The 21,165-nt window shown below is 44.7% G+C and overlaps 1 protein-coding gene across 7 annotated transcripts in view; it reads right to left on the bottom strand.

Annotated features, from left to right (window-relative positions):
- Positions 1 to 410: 410 nt before the first annotated feature.
- Positions 411 to 21,165, bottom strand: part of KIF9 (kinesin family member 9) — a 252,267-nt gene continuing 231,512 nt past the window's right edge. For all 7 annotated transcript variants that reach the window (XM_033931868.1, XM_033931865.1, XM_033931864.1 and 4 more), the window contains 2 exons: positions 16,904 to 17,008; positions 411 to 3,583 (listed from right to left, as the gene is read on the bottom strand). In XM_033931868.1, coding sequence (XP_033787759.1) covers positions 3,476 to 3,583; positions 16,904 to 17,008 — 213 coding nt within the window. In that variant the 3' untranslated portion in view covers positions 411 to 3,475. The remainder of the gene's footprint in view (positions 3,584 to 16,903; positions 17,009 to 21,165) is intronic.

Here is a 21,165-nt window from a genome sequence, read left to right as displayed (position 1 = left end):
CAGGGGTCCTATTGAGAATAAAGGGGATTATTTAAATGTGTGAAATGTGGATGCAGTCATAATGCCACCAGTGATAACTTTGTAATCATTCACATTCACGCTCTCCACACATCCTTTAGCATAAAAATTTTTTCACTATCGGGGAAGGTTTTAGTCCTCTTACACATCTCTTTTAAGTTGACACCATTGGGTATTCTTTACGTAGTAATTTTTCACATAATTCACATGTCACTGGTGGCATTATGACTGCATCCACCATATTTCACACATTTAAACAATCCCCTTTATTCTCAATAGGAGCCCTGAGGAAGGAGTGTTTCTCCGAAACATAGACCGTGTTGGGTCCACATTCCATGCATACGAGAGCCATTTTTACGGATTACAATTTTGTATAGACTTTTAATAAAGATTCCTGCACCTTGTACATTCCACTCTGCAGTCTTTTCTTTGTTTTTGGTGTTCGCCTTTTACTGCAGACCTGTTGGATTTTTCCTTGTTTTGAACAGTGATACTAAAAACAAAAAAATAATAACTCATTAAGAATGTATAATAGAAAAAATAGGGGAAGATGATAGTGTTATCCTCTGAGCTAGAGAGCATGGGGAGAGGAGAGGTAGGTTTGGGTGGAAAGATAAGAAGCTCAGTCTTTGCCATGTTCAGTTTTAAGTGGTGGCTGGACATCCAGGCAGCAATGGCAGACAAACAGGCTGAGACCCGTGCTTGGATTCCTGCAGAGATTTCTAGTGTGGAGAGGTAGACTTGGGAGTCATTGGCATAGAGGTGATTTTGAAAGCCATGGGAGGAGATCAAAGCTCTAAAGGAATGGGTATAGATGGAGGAAAGAAGAGGTCCCAAGACAGAGCTCTGTGGGAGCCCGACTGATAGCGGGATAGCAGTGGAGGAGGATCGACTACTGCATACACTAAAGGAGTGATGTGAAAGATAAGAAGAGAACCAATAATGAACAGGGCCCTGAAATCCAAATGAGGACAGCACATCAAGGAAAAGGCAGTGGTCTACAGTGTCAAAAGCAGTGAATACATCAAGAAGGATGAGGACAGAATAGAGGCTGTTGGATTTGACTAGGAACAGGTCATTGGAGACTTTAGCAAGGGCAGTTTCCATAGAGTGCAGGGGGCAAAAGCCTAATTGGAGCAGGTCAAGAACAGCTAGGGATGACAGAAAGTCTAGGCAGAAAAGAAGGGGAGGAGGGAGATGGGGTGATAGTTGAGAGATAGGGGAGGGGTCCAGTGAGGATTTTTTGAGGAGAGGTGTAACTGGCATTTTTGAAGGTATCAGGAATGGTTGCTATGGAAAATGATAAATTGAAGATATGACAGTTGAGGGATAACAGTTGGGGAAATAGCGCTAAGTAGACAGGTGGGAAGAGGATCAGAGGAACAGGTTGTGTGTTTGGAAGAGAAAAGAAACTGAGCAGTTCCCTCTTCAGTGATAACAGAAAAAGGAAGAAAAGGCAGGATAGTTGCAGGATGGACTGGGGAGGGGGAGGTGACCTGGTTGAGAACTCAAGGTTAATCTTGTGGAACTTGTCGTGGAAGCACTGTCATTGTCTGGGAGGAAAGTGAGGGGGCGGGGACAGAGGTGAAGGCACCTTAAGTAGAGAGTTCAGTATGGCAACGAGATGGTGGGGGTTGGATCTGAGAAAAGTAGTCTTGTTTTGCAAGGGAGAGAACTGACTGGAAGGAGGTCAGCAGAAACTTGAAGTGTATAAAGTCAGCATGAGTGCGGGATTTAAACCAGAGACATTCTGCAGATCAGGCATAGGAATGGTAGAAGTGGACTGTAGGGATCAGCCAGGCTTGAGGTTTGGTATGTCTTACAAGAATGTGAGATGGGATTGGTGAGGATATTTAAGGCAGAGGAGAGAGTAGTATTAAAGGAACAGACAGACTCATTGACAGACTTATATTCAAGAATATAGTGGTGGAAAGAATGCAAGGGTCAATAGCCTGAAGATTTCTAAATGTCTTGGGGAAGGAAATGGGTTGGGAAAGTTTATCAGGTGATGGTTAGAAAGGGGAAGAACTCTGGAAGAGAGATTAGCAATCGAGCAGCTGGAGGAGAGGACAAGATCGATGCAGTGGCCATTCTGGTGTGTAGGAGTGGTGGAGAACAGCTGAAGGCTGAATGAGGATATTAAAGCTATGAACTTAATGATGTAAGAGTTAGAGGTATCATTAGCATGGATGTTGAAGTCACCAAGAATGAGGAAAGGGGATGAAGGTTCAAGAAAGAAGGAAAGCCAGGTGTCGAGGTCTGTGAGAAAGGAAGAGAGGGGCTTGTCAGGGTGTTGATAAATGACCGGTATTCTGAGAGGTAAAGGAATGAATAATCGGATGGACTGGACTTCAAAGAAGAAGCAGTAAGACTGAGGTTGAAGAAAGTGTTCAAATTTACAAGAAGGTGAGAGTAGTAACCCCACACCACCTCTGCGACCAGTTTGGTGAGGCGTATTGGAGAGAAGGTAACCTCTGTGATACAGGGCGGCAACAGAAGCAGAGTCTTCATGGCAGATCTAGGTTTCGGTTAGTGCAAGCAGATGAGAGAAAGGTCATGGACATAAGCAAACTTACTAGAGACAGAGCATAGGGCACATGAGAAAGGGGGAAAGGAAGGGAAGAGGAGAGGAATAGAGATGAGATTGGAGATGCCACGGTGTGATCTGCATAAGTAAGGTGGGACTTGATTAGGAGAGCCAGGATTGGGATTGGTATCACTGGCAGAAAGTAAAAGAAGGAGCAAGAGGATATGGACGAGTGTTTCTATAGTGTAAACTGAATGTATTTGTCCACCAGTGATACAAAGGAACTCTTCCTTTAACTTCTTTCAATGTACAACTCAAACGCAATTTGTTCATTATTCTGTTTTTATTTTATATGCTGGTACAATTTGCAGAGCAGCATTCATATTTGACTTCTTACTAACACATTTTGAAGTGATCCTGCCTTCATCAAGGGCCATGCAATAAGCTTGCCAGTGTGCACTTGCACTATTCTGTTTAAAAGCATCAGGACCAATATCTACATCAATACCTTTTAATATCAGTGAGTGGTGCATGGTGCAGCCACGGTTTGATGTTTAACAGCCCCAAAGCGAACTAGCTCCAGGCATAGTAATAACTCAGCAACTCTTAGGCAATAGAGACAAAAGTAAGCATCCTTATCAGCACAGCATTTTACAGTGACACTGCAGGACAGCACATTTTTTTGAAGAGGAAAATAAGCAGATTGCATTTTATCTTTCTATGCTTACAAAACCTGATTCTGATCTAATGAGACTTTTTTTTTTAACTTGTTCTCCAGTAACTATAAACCTGTAATTGTATTAAAACACCTTAAAAATTAAATGCATTCCATTTTGTGGGATGAATGCAAGTGGCCTTTATTTGGTGGTAAATCGTGTTGTTTCCTCTGCAAAGTGCTAAATTGTTGCCGCTGACTAGGTCTTCTATCTCCTAGGACACACTGAGCATGGAGGGGGGCTTGTTTCTCATGGAGGCAGTGATCACTCCAGCTTTCTTCCGTGTTGGGATCAGATGAGATGCTGCTTTAGCATAGAGATGCTGTTAACAAAAATGCATAATTATATGCTTTAGATAGCTTGCCCGTGATTAGCTGACAGAATTTGAAAGGCTCAAGTCATTGATTGAAAGGCTCCTTGTTGAAAGACATGCTATGCAGCTCAGGCTGCAAGTCCTAGTTCACAGGAATATAACATTGCATAGCATAAGAAAAGTTATTCTCAGTCAGACCAAGGTCCATTTAGCCCATGTTCCTGCCTCTGACGGTGTTCAGTGTAGGTCACAAGTACCTGGTAGATACCAAACATCAGATTTCTCACAGTTCATGATTTTATAAAAATTTATCATAACCCTTCTCATTTGTTCCTCTTTAAAGCTTAAAGCCTTGATCCAGAGCTTCCCAGTGATCACAAAACCCACATTTGAGGTTACAACCTAGGTGAACTCTTCATAGGTGGCTCATTATTTAGAACCTGGGGGGGATGATACAATTTTGTTTGGCTGTTATCATGAGTGACAATCACAAAAAGATTGAGGCCAAGATTCTCAAAAACCTGTGTTAAAAAGAGATGGTCTGCTAACACAGCCTTTTTGATAGTGAATCTAAAAAAGTGAGACATTCTCAAAAAATTACACCTGCAAATGAGATCGGCGGACAGCAGCGAAGATTCACTAAATTTGCATGTGCCCAAAGCTGGTGATAGCAATGGGAACATGCGCAGAAAAAACATGTCAAGAACCCCCCCCAAAAAAAAACAACAACCCACAACAGCGGGAGAGATGTTCAATCTTTCAAGCTGTCAATCAACAACCCCCCCCCCACCACCACCACAGCAGTGGGAGAGATTCCCACATGCTCCTGCTGCCCTAAAATCCCAGCTGTGAGCCCCCCTGCAGCAGGAGAGATGCCCACTCTCCCCTGCTGGCATGTGACCCCCCCTCCCCCATCTCTGCCACCTTCTGCAGGGGTGATTCCTTCCTCACACCTAAGGTTAGGCCTCTCTCACTGATGTCAAGAAGCATGAACCATTTTCTGCAAGAAAAATCATCTTTGCTGTCTGCTGCCTGCCAGATGCATTCTGGGTATGTTACAAGAACTATGTGTTTCTAGCCAAGGACATTTGACTAAGGATATGTGCGCAGCTCCTGAGAAATCTGGAGGAGGTAGGAGCTGCTCTGCTGTTCTTATCTTCGGAAGGCACCTCTCAAGGCTTTGGGACAGAAAAAGCTATTGATTCAGGTTCTGTTTCTGGATTGTTCCTAGTGGGGTCATCTGATGAAAACTAAAGAGAAAGGTGTCTAATAATTGCTAGTCTATGCTGGGATGTAAGGGAGCTTGGATCTTAGCGTAGGTTTCTCTACACACACCTTCTAATAATTAAGAACTGATAAGTACCTCTTGTGACCTAGCTCTCAGCTGAAAGTGAAAACAAAGAACTGTTTTTGAAACAGATCTGGTTTCTATCACATAAGGAACTGTGACAGACCTAAATTACAGCTTTTTTCCAGTGACTAACGGACTATTCCTGATCAGAAGAATTCTATCCACTGCTGCGCTGAGGAAAACGGTTGGATTCCATCTCCCTGATTCTGCTGAGGCCTAATCTGAGGGTGAGAACAGGAATTAACTTTTCTATCAGCTGGGCTAGATAAAATTCTATTGGTTTTGGGATAAGGAAAGTGAAGTTCCTTTGGTGATAAGCTATCTTAGATTGCTGCTAATCAGGAATTATTATTATGAGGAATTAACTAGTGTGTAAGAATTAGTTGTATTTACTCATTTGCTTAGTAATTACTGTGTGATAATTATGTACTGAGATATATATATATATATATATGTATTCAGATATTTTGTGAACAATAATTAGTTACTATTTACTGCTGACTTGTGAATTATATTTTTATAACTATAATAAAAATCTTTCATATAGCTCTGGTCTCTGTATTCATATAAGCAGGCAAAAATCAAAATCCGCGGAGGTATTTATGAGTTACCCTAGAAACTAGATAGGCACATGACTTGTTTATGTAGCACTAATTTGTTACACCCATAAATCTACCTACACTCCCTCCCCGTTACCTCAAAATAGATGACCTGGAGGGACACGAACTCCCTCCTTCCAGCTGCATGCATCGTCTAAAATGAGCCTTCCCCTCCCTCTTGGGATACACTGGGGAGGGGCCTGAGGCTCTGACTGGCCCAAGTTGTTTAAGGTCCCTCCTATGAGAGGGGTTTTATACAACCTGGGCCAATCAGAGCCTCAGGCCCCTCCCCGGATGCACTGGGAAGGGGCCTAAGGCTCTGATTGGCCTGGACGCTCCATAGGAGGGGCTTTAAGCACCTGGGCCAATCAGAGTCTTAGGCCCCTTCCCAGTGTATCCTAGGAGGGGCCTGAAGCTCTGATTGGCCCAGGTTGTATAAAGCCCCTCACATGAGATGGACCTTAAACAACTTGGGCCAGTCAGAGCCTTAGACCCTTCCCCGGTGCATCCCAAGAGGGAGGAGAAGGCCCATTTTAGACAATGCAGGTAGTTGTAAGGAGGAAGCCTGTGTCCCTCTGGGTCATCTATTTTGAGGTAAGGGGGAGGGGGTCACCTGCCAGCAGGGGACAGTGGGCATCTCTCCAGCTGCAGGGGGGGGTCGGGTCGCGGCGGGGCTTTTAGGGCAGCAGAAAAGTGTCCGGGGGCGGTGGTTCACAGCTGCTGCAGGGAAGGGTTGTTGTGATGCAGCGGAGAGAATGGGCATCTCTCCCACTACATTACAACACATGGGCTTTCTAGCAGTCTCTGACACTGACCAACACCCCTGGACCAGTCGTTTATTTTTGTTGCCAAAAGCTGACAGCACTTTTTGAAAATGGCTCAGCATTTTTTAAGACCCACCGGAGGATTCATTTCAATGTTGAAGAGCCCATTTGCATGTCAGTGTCAGAGACTGCTAGAAACCTCGCTAAAGACAGAGATAATCAATTTTAATAATCTGCCGCTAAACTGCGTACAGGCTAAACCGCCGGAAAACAGTTTAGTGATGACATTAAAGTTTTGAGAATCTGGGCCTGAGAGGTTTGGCCCTAATCTGCTTAGCCTTTCTTTATCTCCTTTATAACTTTTATCATTCTTCTTTTCTAATTGTGCTATATCCTGTGAGATGAGATGAGTAGAACTGCACATAATATTTAAGAAGGTGTCATACTATAGACTTACACAGATTACTTCTCTGTTTCTAATTCTGTGCATTGTGCAGCACAGAATTCTGCACAGACCTTCCTTCTCTCACAGATCAGATAGTCTCCCACACTCCTGCAGAGCAAAGGTCTTCTGCTCTCCATCCTTCTCCTGACCCAATAACCCCCTCCCCCCAAGGGTCTGGACTCTCTCCGGTTGATTCCCCCCTCTCCCCACGTGTAGATCTAGCATCTCTTCTACCCATGGACCTTCTCAAAGCAGCAGTGGCGGCCGGCTGGCAGAGGCACCATATGTCTAGCAGGATACCACATACAGCCAATCCCAATCATTACAGCACCACACAAATCCTTTCTACAAACCAGGAAACTCCAAACCCCTAGAACCTTGATCCTCTGTTCATCATCCAACCAAGTAAGCATACCCACAATCTGGGGAAAAAGACATACAACAAAAGCCAAGATAAGCTCACAAAGACCTCAGACATCACATAAAATACTATCAAATATAGCTCCTACCCCTATCCCCCTCACAAAAATCACATCAATAGCATGTTCATACTTAAATATACGATCGGTAAGTCCAAAAACAGAACTAATCAAAGATGATCTAGGATGCCTCTTCCTTACTGAAACCTGGCTCACATCTGACACAGACCCTCACATTATTGAAATCTGTCCTAACGGATACAAAATTGAATTAGTATGCCGAGCTAATAAAAGAGGAGGAGGGCTAGCAATAATAGTAAAAAACAACTTCAACATCAAAGTCCTAGCCAAGCACTCCACCCCTCATTTAGACCTTCTAGCCTGCCAACTTTCTGACACCACCCTTACAGGAAATCTAAACTGCCTTCTATGCTACATCACCCCAGGAAAATGGAACACCTCTAAACAAGATCTAGAAGAGTTCATCCTCCAGAACTCTCTTTCCTCTACAAATAATCTGATCCTTGGTGATTTAAACCTCCACCTAGAAGACCACACCTCCAAACAAGTAGTAGATATTCTATCATACCTCAATACCCTATCGTACCAGATCCTCAATCCTGAACCAACACACGAAAAAGGTCATCAACTCGATATTGCAGCATACTCATCCCCAAACCTCAACACACAAAACATCCAAATCACCAACGGCGCCTGGCAACCTACCCTTTGGTCGGACCACTACAAATATAACTTCACCATCAACTGGGAGCATAACAAAAATAAACCCACTCCTCCCAAAACAAGCCTTATGATCAGACAGAAAATCGACCCCAACACATTCTGGAGTGCAGTGGACCCAGCAATAGATTCCAGCAACCCTAGTGAATTCATAAACACCTGGCGGTCTCTCAGCGAATCGACCTTGAACAAACTAGCACCACTAAAAGCAAAAAATAAAATATGTAGACAATCAGACAAATGGTTTGACACCGAACTCCTACAACTAAAAAGGAAATGTAGACAACTAGAAAGGGCATGGATAAAACAGAAACAAGATAACACTAAAATAGAATGGAAAATCCAAATCAAGCAATACAAAATCAAACTGAAGGAAAAACGCAAAGACTACTACTCCAACCTCATAGGCACCGACAAACCAGACACAAAAAAACTTTTCAACCTAGTAAGAAACCTCACCGACACCAAACCATGTCTAGCCACCCAGGGAAACCTAACACCTACAGCCTCTCAATTAGCAGATCACTTCAAAAATAAAATCATCTCAATCAGAACAACATTCAATAACTCACAAAACAACATAGACGAGATTCTAACAAAACCCACAACAGATGAAGCCATACCAGCAGACAGGTCCTGGACCGACTTCCCTACAACCCAGTGGTCTGAATTGGACAGGCTCTACAAAAAATATTGCAAATCCTCATGTGATCTGAACAACTGCCCACCATACCTACTAGCAACAGCTTCCACCAACTTCAAAGCTAGCTACACTCTATGGCTGCAAACAACACTCAGGGAAGGCCAGTTCCCACCAGACCTCGGTGAAATCATAATTACGCCTATACTGAAAGACCCCAAAGGTCTAATAAATAACCCATCAAATTACAGACCAATCGCTTCTATCCCAACATACATCAAAATAATAGAAGGGCTAGTAGCACAACAACTGTCCATGTACCTAGAAGCCCACAACATCCTACATCCATCCCAATCCGGATCCAGAACCAACCACAGTACAGAAACTCTCCTGGTATCTTTACTAGACATAGCTCGAAGACACCTCAGCCAAGGAAACAGACTGCTAATCATCCAATTTGATCTCTCAGCTGCATTCGATCTAGTGGACCACTCCATACTTCTCCAGATACTAGACGCAATAGGAATTTCAGGTAAAGTTCACAACTGGTTCCAAGGCTTCCTTAAAACAAGAACATACAGAGTCAAATCAAAAGACATTCTATCTGAACCATGGACCAACCCATGCGGAGTACCACAAGGCTCTCCCCTCTCTCCCACACTTTTCAACCTATTCATAGCTTCCCTAGGCACCACCCTGGACGCCCTAAATATTACTTCTTTTAGCTATGCAGACGACATAACCATCCTCCTTCCATTCGACATCCACAACCCAATCTCCACAGGACACCTGAAAACCACATTGGAAACAGTAGAAAAATGGATGACAAATCATAAGTTGAAACTGAACTCAGACAAAACTAAATTCCTACTACTAGAGAAGGACAAAAAACCATCCCTAACTGAACTGGAAGTAAACTCAATCAAGTACCCAATACAGAGCTCCCTCAAAATCCTAGGTATACATTTAGACAGATGCTGCACAATGCAAACACAAATCCATAAAATCACCCAAAAAGCATTCTTCACAATGCGAAATCTAAGAAAAATCAGAAAATTCTTTAATAAAGACCAATTCAGGATCATTGTCCAATCCCTTGTGCTAAGTATAGTAGACTACTGCAACAGCCTTTACTTACCTTGCCCTACCAACACAATAAAAAAACTACAGACCATCCAGAACACAGCCCTCAGACTCATATACTCACTCAGCAAACACGACCACATTACCAATGCATACTTAGAATCTCACTGGCTACCAATAAAAGCAAGAACACAATTCAAACTCTACTGTCTCATTTTCAAAGTAACCCACGGCACGGCACCCAGTTACCTAAACAACCGTTTTCACTACTACCTCTCACCCAGAAGAAGGAGAACACAGAACCTTTTCACCTACCCACCTCTCAACGGTACTCGTCTTAAGAAACTTTACGACAACCTTCTGGGGACACAGGCAGCTAAAATCGACTCTGACATCTCAAAACTTCTGACCAAAACAACAGACATAAAAGAGTTCCGTAAAGAAATAAAAACACTACTGTTCAAAAAATATCTCCCATCACTCTAACTACCACCCAATGAGTCCCCAATCAACGCCTTTGGAAACACCCACCTATAGTATCTCTTTGTCTGTGATCCAGAATGTACTGTAACTCTTTTACACTACACCCGATTTAACTTGATTCAGTTGACACGTATTATCTTCTGTGATATGTATTATCTTCTGTTATATGTATTATCTTCTGTGATATGTATTATCTTCTGTGAAATTGAAGTATCATAATCCTTTACTGTTCCTGTAACTTACCCTTATCCTGAAATGTAATTCTACTGGGACTGCCCAGATAATTTCTATATTGTAATCCGCCTAGAACCGCAAGGCACAGGCGGAATAGAAATCCGTAATGTAATGTAATAAATGACATCACAGACGTGACGTGGGAAGAAAAGGCCCTGGTGGAGCCGGCTACAGCGCTGCCTCTGCTGTCTGCTTGCTGCCGCTGCTTTGGGAGGTCCCGTGTACAGTTACCAGATGTCTGAATTTACCCAATGTCCTCTTTTTAGAGGGATGTCCGGATGGATTTTGAAAACCTGGCTTTTTGTCCAGGTTTTGGAAGGCCCTGACTCTGGCAGAGCTCAGTGCTCTGTCTGGAGGGCCTTCGAGCAAGTGCAGATGTGATACAATGATGTCACATGCATGTGTGTGATATCATTGCGTCACATCTGCACATGCTCATAGACTTCCAGTCACAGCCCCGAGCTCAGGGAAGGAGAAGTGATGAGCTTTGTGTGGGGACAGGGGTGGGGTGGACCACGTGTCCTCTTTTTTACTTATACAAATATGGTAACCCTAGGCTCATGGGCAGGAGAGATGCTGGATCCACAATGGTTGGGGGGGGGTCTGTCGGAGAGAGTGAGAAAGGCCAGACCTGGGTGAGGAAGAGGAGAAGGTGAGAGAAGCCAGACTTGTAAGGAGAGGGGACATTGATGCTGGACCCTCAAGTGGGGGGGAATAGAGGATAGAGACCCAGACCAGAAAGGGGGGTGGGAAGGGATGAAGAGATGCTTGGCTGTGGAAAGAGGGAGAGATGCCAGACCATGAGAAAGGGATTCAGGGTGTGAGTGAGAAAGGTGCTGGTGGATGCAGTGGGGTGAGAGAACATGGATGCTGGACCTGCAAGTGGGGGAGGGATGGTAGAGGAGGAGAGAGTGACCCAGACCAGAACGGAAGTGGGAAGGGAGGAGGAGGTTCTTAGTTAGTGGAGAGAAGGAGAGAGATGCCAGAGTATGGGGACCAGGAAGGGGATTCAGGGTGCAAGTGAGAGAGAAGTTGGATTTAGAGGGAGACAGATCTGCAACTGGAGTGAGAGGGAACTGAAAAGGCTGAAGTATGAGATAGGAGAAAGCAGGAAGGCATTTCAAGTCTTAGGATGGAGGAATTCTACGCAAAACACTACAAATAAACTTTTCAGAGTTTTGAAATATTGTGTGCAGAACTTTTAAACATTTAGGGGCTGATTCTGCAAACGGGTGTCCTGATTATAGGTGATGGTAGGCATCCTGCAGCCAATTGGGATGCACGTTTTATAATAAACAAACTCCCCTAAGCAGGACACCTACACTGTAGGCAATTGTTGTGGGCTAGGGAGACGCAGAGGGACACTTAAGCTCGCCCAAGGCTGAGTGTGGGCATGGTGTCCTTGGGCGAGTTTAGGCATTCATATGCATCTCCCTAGTGCTGCGACAGATGCCTGAAATGTAGGCCTGAAAAATGCTGGCTTACATTTCATTCTAAAAGTAGACACTGCTGCCAGCATAGCAGATTGCAGCAAGGGAATCCCCCGATCATGGCTTCGGGGAGCCCTGTTGGTTCAGCTGATCAGGGGGAAAATACCCCTGCTGCAATCAGCTGAGCCGGCAGCGGCAGAGAAGCCTCTGACACCCACGTCTGCGCGGCATCCTGGGATGCACTGGGAGTGCCCTGACCAGATACCTAAGGCTACTTCCATGGGCCTGCTGGCAGGAGGGACTGGGCTTCCCTCTTGCCAGTCTTCTACTAAAGGTATGTGGGGTTGGGGGTTGTCAGGGGCATCGGGGTGGGCTGTTCAGGTGTTGGGGGTGGGCTGTTGGGGTTTCAGGGGATGTTGGAGTGGAGTGTTTGGGGGTTTGGTGGTTTTGAGGGATCGATGGGATCCGGTAGCAGGAGGGAGTGGGCATCCTCCTGCTGATTGGATATGGGGGGGTTTGGGGGTTTAGGGGATCAACGGGGCCCAGCAGCAGAAGGAAGTGGGCATCCCTTCTGCCGTGTGGATATGTGGGTAGTGGAAGCATCAGTTATATTAGGCAGGAGGGAGTGGACATTCCTCCTGCCGCACGGATGTGGGTATTGAGGGGGTTCTCTGATGCTGCCAGCTCAGCTGATCATAGCAGGGGTGTTTTCCCTCAGGTCAGCTAAGCCAGCAGGACTCCCTGAAGCTAAAGTTTGTGGAGTCCTGCCAGCTCAGCTGATTGGGGATTCCCTTGCTGCAATCAGCTTATGGCAAGGGATCCCTCGCAAACATAATGGCTGGATCGCCTATCTTTGCGATCAGATAGGCGCAATTCTGTAACCAACGCCTATACCATGGGCACTGGTTAGAGAATATGGGGTATGGGGGGGGAAGACATCTGTTGATATGATTCCTCCCATTTCCCTCTTGTTTTGAATATTAATTGTACTCTTTTCTTTTAAAAATTGTATTTCTCCCTACTATCCTATTGTTTTTATGTAAGTAATGTCGTGTCACTAATAAGTATGTTAATTGTTCCCCTTTTTAATTTTTTAATTGTCAAACGCTTAGAATTTAAGATTAGCGTTTCATCAAATTTTAATAAAACTTGGAAACTTGGACGCAATTCTATATAGGATGCCAGTATGTGATTCTCAGCCGCTTCTTAGGCAACCGCCGAGACCAGCGCCTTATACAGAATCAGCCGCTTTACTCAGAATTTCACCAGGAATAACAGATTTATAATGATTTCTCTGTTTTGTTTTCCATTTCTTTTTGAATGATTTGCTTTTTTGGCAGCCAAGGCACACTAGGCTGAAAATATCAGCTTATTTGCCCCAAATAATTTCATCTTTTTCTTGAGTGGGTGACACCTAACTCCTCACCCAATATTTTGTATTTGTGTTTGGGATTACTTTTCTCTATTTGCATCATTGCACTTGTTCACATTAAATTTGATCTGCCATTTACACATGCAGTCTCCTTCACAATCATCCGTTTTTTTTAAACAAATTTGAACAATTTATGTCATCTGCAATTTGATTACCTCAGTTGTTGCCCTTTTTTCAGATCATTTGGGACATGTATTTGTACAGTAATTAAGTTCAAAGGATTTTATGTACCATATATACTTGAATATAAACCGGGATTTTTGGGCCCAAAAATGGGAGTCCCGGTTTATATTTGGGCCAGTGTCCAGCGCACACCCATCGCTCTCCCAGACTTATTGCAGGCCTCCGCAGGGCCACTAGGCTCTGCACCCTGTCCCCCCTCCCTAATCTAATCTAATCTAATCTAAACCTTAAGTTTATACACCGCATCATTTCCATGAGAATGGAGCTCGACACGGTTTACAAGAACTTAAAATAGTGGGTAGAGAAGAAGAAAAAGGATTACATGAACTTATGTGTAGAAGGGGGGAGAGAAAGGGAGGGAAGGATAGAGCTACAATTTGCTGAAAAGCCAGGTTTTCAGTTGTTTGCGGAATAACTGAAGGGAGCTCAGGTTCCGCAGCGGGGTGGTGAGGTCATTCCAAAGACCTGTCTGTCTTACCTCCTCTGCTGCTGGAATCCCTGGTGGTCCAGAGGTGTAGCGGGAAGTAGCGAGCTTTCAGTGCTCCTGCCCTGCTGCTAACCCGGTCGGTTGCTGCCATGAGTTCTGACTTCAGCTACTAAGTGATACCAAGCGGGAGCATGCGTTGGCGCTGCTGCTCAGCGCTGAGCGGCTTCCTGAATGGCCCTTTAGTTATACCGGGTTTTTTAAATGGGTTGAAGGAAGATAGTTGGGAGGGTTCGAGAAGAGGGAGGGCTCATTTGATTGTGCACTACTGCTGACTATACATATATTGGTGAAAATCAGGCTTACAATTAACTATCTAGACTGCCTATAGTAGCTAAATATCACCACTATACATATACCCCCCTATTTTTACAAAACCATAGCGCAGTTTTTAGCACTGGCCGCAGTGGTAACAGCTCCAACGCTCATAGAATTCCTATGAGCATCGGAACTGTTTCCGCTTCAGCTGACACTAAAAACCCCACAACGGTTTTGTAAAAAAGGGGATGGGGTTAGTTTGTTTTCCTGCTCTTACTGTTCCCTAACTTCACCCAGGCATTGTAGAGTTAGAGTGATTTTCACTGGCACTGTCTGTTTATGTTGGCTAGTAAAACCAAGTTGCTAATCTGGGGCAGATGTTCTCCATTGACAGCAAGATACAGGTTCTCACAACATGGATGACATCAGAAATGGAGCCTGGCACTGGAATACTACTCAAGCCTAGTTTCTAGAACTTTTGAGCAGGCTCTCCATGCATGTACCGTGCTGAGCTCCAACGGTGACATCACTCATGTTGTAAGAACTTAGGGGTCTTTTTACTAAACTGTTGTAAGCACTAACATATTCTTACCACAGGCTAGTGCTTACCATAGGGTGTGATCAGGCACCCCATGGTAGTTTTTGAATTAGTTTTAATTCAGACAAGCAAGTGGATAATGTTTTATGTTAAAAAGGGGAAATGGGATCCCTAAGGCACTGCTGCTCCCGAATTAAAGGTATGGGGGGTGGGGGGCTCCGATGGCAGGAGCTCAAGGCCCGGCACAGGAAAAAGATTTTCGGGCACAGGACATGCTGATGCCGGCGATGCCGATGCGGAGGGAAGTAAGAAGAGGGTTTGGGTGGGTTGGGGGATCTCAGGTGGCGGCGGGGGGTGCCCAATGGCGGCCGGGGGGGGGTGCATGATGGCGGCGGGGGGTGCCAGATTGCGGGGGGGGGGTGCTGGATCGCGGGGGGGTGGGCCTTCGGGGGGAGCAATGCCGGTTCTCGTGGGGCGGGGGGAAGGTTTGGGGTGGGAACATATCAAAGCAAGTTTCCCTTTCTTCCTATGGGGAAACTTGCTTTGATATACAGTACAAGCATTTTGGATTACGAGCATGCTCCTGGAACGGAGCATGCTCGTAATCCAAGGTACCACTGTACCTTACATTAATGTGCATTATAGTAAGGCCATGCACACTGTTTCTGTTTAAGTAAGTGGTAAATAACATGCTATGGCCATGACATACCTTAATGACTACCTCCCGTAATGCCAGAATTTAGAAAGGGCTCCAGAGGTGATCAGGGAACTAGATACTGGTGACCCTGACATTAGTTCTGGACAAAATGGTAGACACTATTCTAAACAACTGTGAAAAACACACTGAGCATGACCTAGGTCTGACCCTTATGTTCTGTTTTATTCTTTCCAACCTAATAAATTTAAAACCTGGAAAGAAATTATAGAAAAACGTCCATCCATCTGTCTCTGCATCTGTGGACAAAATTATCTGAAATGTAATGGAACATGGCAAAAACCATTTGAAAGCCAGTTAGTATAGTTATTAAATCCATATGTATATTCATGATTAGAGCGGTTGCCTCAGCACCCTGAGGTTGTGAGTTCAGTCTCAGCCTGCTCCTCTGCTCTGACTCTGGGCAAGTCACTTAGCCTTCCATTGACATAGGTACCACATTTACGCTGGCTTTTACAAAGCCGTGGTAGAGGTTTCTACTGTGGGCCAGCAAGGTAAATGCTCTGAAGCTCATAGAATTCCTACGAGTGTCGGAGCATTTGTCTCGCCGGCCTGTGGTAGAAACCTCTACCCTGGCTTTGTAAAAGGAGCCCTTAGATTGTTAGCCTGCTGGGACAGATAGGGAAAGTATAAGAGTACCTGATTACTATTCAATGTATATAAACCACTTTGGGTGAATCTCTTCATGAAAAAAAGGCAGTTAATAAATAATAATAATATTTATATTATCATTTAATATTTATGTATTTTGCTACCTCTTGTTATCCATTGTTAATTTTATGTTTTTGAAATTCATTACTTATTATGTATAATTATGTTTTTGTATTATTTTACTTTAATCATGACTATGTTTTATGGATTTATTATTCATTATCACTGGCTTTTACAAAGCTGCAGTAGAGGTTTCTATCACGGGCCGGCAAAGTAAAGACTCCTTTTACAAAGGTGCGTTCACTAAATTGCTGCACGCACTAGCCATTAACGCTTCCTTTTAAGCAGGAGGTAATTTTTCGGCTAGCGCACACTAATCTTGTGCGTGCGCTAGTGCACCTTAGTAAAAGGAGCCCTAAATGCTCCGACGCTCCTAGAATTCCAGTGAGCATCAGCGTATTTACCTTGCTGGCCCAGCGTGTATGATTTAAATTTGTATTTAAGACATTAGACTCCTGCTGTGAAACACGGTCATGTTGAGTCTAGTTCTTCCAGTTGTTTCTCTCACTGACTGAAGGAACCATGGACTTATTTACTTGTTTTCATGAATACATTCAAGTGATATTTTTTTATACTTCTTGGACTCTTTGGTCTCCTGATTGTGACTTTCTCTTTGGTTAGATATGTTTGGTTTCATTTTATAATTCTGTCCGAAACACAGGAACATTTGGTAACCACTCTGTACAAACTGTCTGGCCTCTCGCTCCTCCAGGTCAAAGACACACAGCGACATGGATATATTCACACATACGCACTGGTACTGGAAAGAATTACATGAGCCACATAATGTTTCCACTTTTATTGTGATGATTGACTTACCCTGTGGTCCATTTTCATTTTAGCATTGTAAAAGGAGAGTGTGCTTGGATTATCTAGTGTTAGAGTCTGCTGTAGGTGCTCAAATCTGTCTTGATCGTCTTCTCCCTGAAAAAAAAAAGTAATGCCATTAAATATGGTGCCCACACTAAAAGAAGTGCTGTGAAAGACAAGGATCATCATAGCACTAGAAGGCAGCTTCTACATTGAAAACCATGAAGATTTTATCTGTTGTCCTCAGGCAAAAGGAAAGTCTGGAGCTAAATTGATTTATAGACAAATGCATATCTCCAGCTTTTCATTTATGATACATGTAAAAAACCAAGTGAATTATAAAAACCTATTGAAACACACTGTGCTGGGGTACTTTCTCGAGGGAGGGTTACATCAGAGTCTACCCATCCCCAGAGTTCCCTTAAGGATGGGCAATAGGTAACCAGGGTTAAACAGAGAATAGCTTCTAATGGGGTGGTTCTAGTCATAGTGGAAGACTAGGAGACTGGTGTTAGGAACCAACAACCCATATTTCCCCAGAGTATTGCGTTGCCCAATAGTAAAGATTGGATGACCTTGCTATTGGACTTGAATAACTAATTTGCATCAGAAGTGAACTGAAAAGAAAAGGGGTGATTTATAAAGAAAAGAGACTCCTAAAGCTTTAAACTGGACTCCTGATAGGGAGAGGAGCTTTAGCTTGGATCCCCTCAACTCTTAGGGGACATTTTGAGGGGGGGGTCAAGAGGGACCTCACCCTGAACTGAAAGAGGGGGGGTGTGTTTAATAGACTCCCAGCAGAAAGGAGCATCGTTGGAGTTCTTGGAAACAGGAGCTCCAGGGTGACTCTTGAGGGGAGGAATGTGGGCCTAGTGCCTAAGCCTTGGTAAGCCTGCAACCTTCTCTGAGCATCCAAGCTCCAGTTAGCTAGGACACTTAGTTTATACCCTTGGTAGGTGGTGGAAGGACACTCAGCCTACATCCTAGGTAGGCGGTGGACACTCAGCCTTTACCTCGGTAGGCGGTGAACAGATACTCGGCCCATAGCCTTGAATGGACAGTGGAAGGACACTTGGCCTACACCTTTTGGTAGGTGGGGCCAGGGGCGTGACACACACATTTATACTGAAAACTGTTTATATAATACTAGACCCTCTAAAGAGGGTATCAGGGAACCAGTGACCACTGGTGTAATTGTAATACTTAGCCTAGTTTCTCCCTGCTAGATATGTGGCATGAAGGGTAATTCTACAAGAGATAGAGCCCAGTTCCATGCTCTGACAGTTCCTCAACACAGGAGATACAAACCTGTTCTTCCTTTCATGTTAATGTGGTACATAGCAGCTTAGAAAAGCATAATTCTGTTGGCAAAATGATCTCTGAAGGCCACTAGGGCAGTCCTTAGCTTAAGTTTACCTGGTAGATTTCTCCTGAGCAAACCATTGAAGACCCTGAGTGTGAAGCTTCTCTATATGAGCTCCTTAGCCCTGTTTGAATACATCTACAGTTAGCCAATTTAACCAGAGTAATTTGGAAGAGAATGCCTTGCACAAGATTTAAATGATTCAGCCATCAGAACAGCTGCTTGGTGAAAGGGACATTATTTCATGAGGTCTGTGTCAACTCTGAACATAATGTTCATTGAGCCTGTCTCATTCTGAGACAGTCAAACAAAGAGGTAGATCTTTACACAGCATGGTATGACCAAAATCCACAACAAGAGGTATGCAAACTTACAAAGCTAGTAAATTTGAAAACACCATGGATATGAATATAGAAATAGATTTTATTATTAGAAACTAAAATATACAACTTATATATATCACTAATCTTTAAGCCCACTACATTAATGGGTGCTAGAATAGATGTGTGTGTCTCTTTCTTTCTTTCTTTCTTTCTCTCTCTCTCGGCCGCTGTCTGTCTTTCTTTCTGTCTCTCTCTTTCCTTGGCTGTCCACCACCACCCCTTGCCTGCTCCCCCGTGTCCAGCAGCACCCCTTCCCTGCTCCCCCCTGTCCAGCAGTAGCCCTTCTACCTTCCTTTTACCTCCCCCCTGTCCAGCAGCACCCCTTCACTTTTCCCCATGTCCAGCAGCAGCCCTTCTCTCTTCGTTTTACCTCCTCCCATCCAGCAGCACCTCTTCCCTGCTCCCCCTGTCCAGCAGCAGCCCTTCTCCCTTTGTTTTATCTCCCCCCTGTCCAGCAGCACCTCTTCCCTGCTCCCTAATACCTGATCCCAAACCGCTGCTCCTACCCTCCCTCCATCTCGGCTTCCTGGTCTCTTCTGGCCCACCGGCACAAACCGCTGCTGTCGCTGCTGCTCTTCATTCGCACCTGCCCTCCTCTTCAAAGAAGCCTGCTGAGGATCGCCAGCCGGCTGTATCGAACCTCGCAGGCCGCTCTCCACCTCGGTAGCACTTTCCCTCTGATGCGATCCCGTACGTCAGAGGAGGGGCGGGATCGCATCAGAGGGAACATGCTATCGAGGTGGAGAGCGGCTTGCAAGGTTTGCTACAAAGTTCAAAGAACACGACTTCTTAGCCCCGCAGAAAACTAAGAACTGAGGAGCCATGAGCTATGTTGGCCGGGAAGGCATTCATGCATGCGCGGTGTGGGCTATCGTGAACCTGTGCTGATTCTACAGCAGGAGTGTCAAACTCAATCACATAAGGGGCTGAAATCTAAACCATAGGCTAAGTCGCAGGCAAAATTTTTAATTAAGATACTTAGGGGTCCTTTTATTAAGGTACGTTAACCGATTTAGCACGCACTAAATAGTCTTAGCAGAAGTATAGGGTTACAACCTCTCCAACCACACGCCGGCTCTGTGATGGGCCAAAATTAAAAACTTGGACAAATCAGTTTTTGTTGTCTAAAGAGACCTTGCTTTTTTTTGATCCAAAATATACACTCCTCTTTCACTGTGCACACAGTGCAGAAATAACACGGCACACCACTGGATTATGGATGGTCTCTAGCAGCTCTCCAGACTCTTTCAAATTACAAATAACTTCCAGGGGGTTAGAACTGTGTGACTGATAATCATAGACAGAGAAAGAGCTGTAACCTGCAAAGAAAAGATATGGTCAGCTTTGGAGGACTCAGCCTCCATAGACCTTTGAAGCACCTTGTGAGAGCATGTGTTGGCTACAGTGGAGTATCCTAGGAACCCGGTTGCTAGAGGTGCACTGCTTGCCTAGGTTCTTTTTGGACTTTTCTAGGAGGGTAGTGTTTAAAAGGCATTTCCAAACAGAAAAGCACAGTTACTTACCGTAACAGGTGTTATCCAGGGACAGCAGGCAGATATTCTCACATGTGGGTGATGTCATCCATGGAGCCCCGATGCGGACAGCCTCACAAGCAGACTTGCTTGTAAAACTTTAAAAAAGTTTGCGACTGCTGCACTGCGCATGCGCGAGTGTCTTCCCACCCGACGTAGGGCATGCATCTCCTCAGATCAGATAGCTAGCTAAGAAGCCAACCAGGGGAGGTGGGTGGGTTGTGAGAATATCTGCCTGCTGTCCCTGGATAACACCTGTTACGATAAGTAACTGTGCTTTATCCCAGGACAAGCAGGACCGGATATGCAGTCGAGGGAGGTCTGCTGTTTACCCGGAGCCAGAATACGAGATATGACCACCTGTCTTGATCGACTTCTCAGGCCCCAGGATCACTTCCCAATGCTGCTCATCCATGTCGGAACGAATGACACTGCAAAGAACACCATGGAGGATATAGCTAGAGATTTCGGAGCTCTGGGAAGGAGGCTGAAGCAGACGGATGCACAGGTAGTATTCTCTTCAATTCTTCCTGTTAGGGGCAGAGGAAGGGACAGGGACGAACGTATCCTAAAGACGAATGAGTGGCTACAACGATGGTGCCAGGAAATGAACTTCGGATTCCTGAATCACGGTGAGACACTACAGGGACTACAGGGACCAGACGGACTCCACCTGACCAACAGAGGTAAGAACGTCTTCGGACACCGACTAGCCCGCCTACTTCGAAGGGCTTTAAACTAGGTAAGTCGGGGGTGGGTACCCACTTTTACACCAGAGCAGTAAGTAAAAATCCTGAGGTGGCGAACCAAAACTCCGCTTCCAAGTCCGAGGTAAGTACCCTTACTACAAAAGATTCGCTAGGAGATACTTTAACTCATCAGGACCTCAGTAAACACCAAGAGTGGAGAGCTATGTATGTAAACGCACACAGCCTAGGGAACAAACTTCTAGAACTAGAAACAGAAATGATTAATGCAGACTTAGACGTGGTG

Source organism: Geotrypetes seraphini, chromosome 2 (genome assembly GCF_902459505.1).
Source record: "Geotrypetes seraphini chromosome 2, aGeoSer1.1, whole genome shotgun sequence".
In the NCBI taxonomy this organism is placed as follows: domain Eukaryota; kingdom Metazoa; phylum Chordata; class Amphibia; order Gymnophiona; family Dermophiidae; genus Geotrypetes; species Geotrypetes seraphini.
Note: the sequence above shows the minus strand (reverse complement) of the source record. Positions and strands in the feature narration are given on the sequence as shown.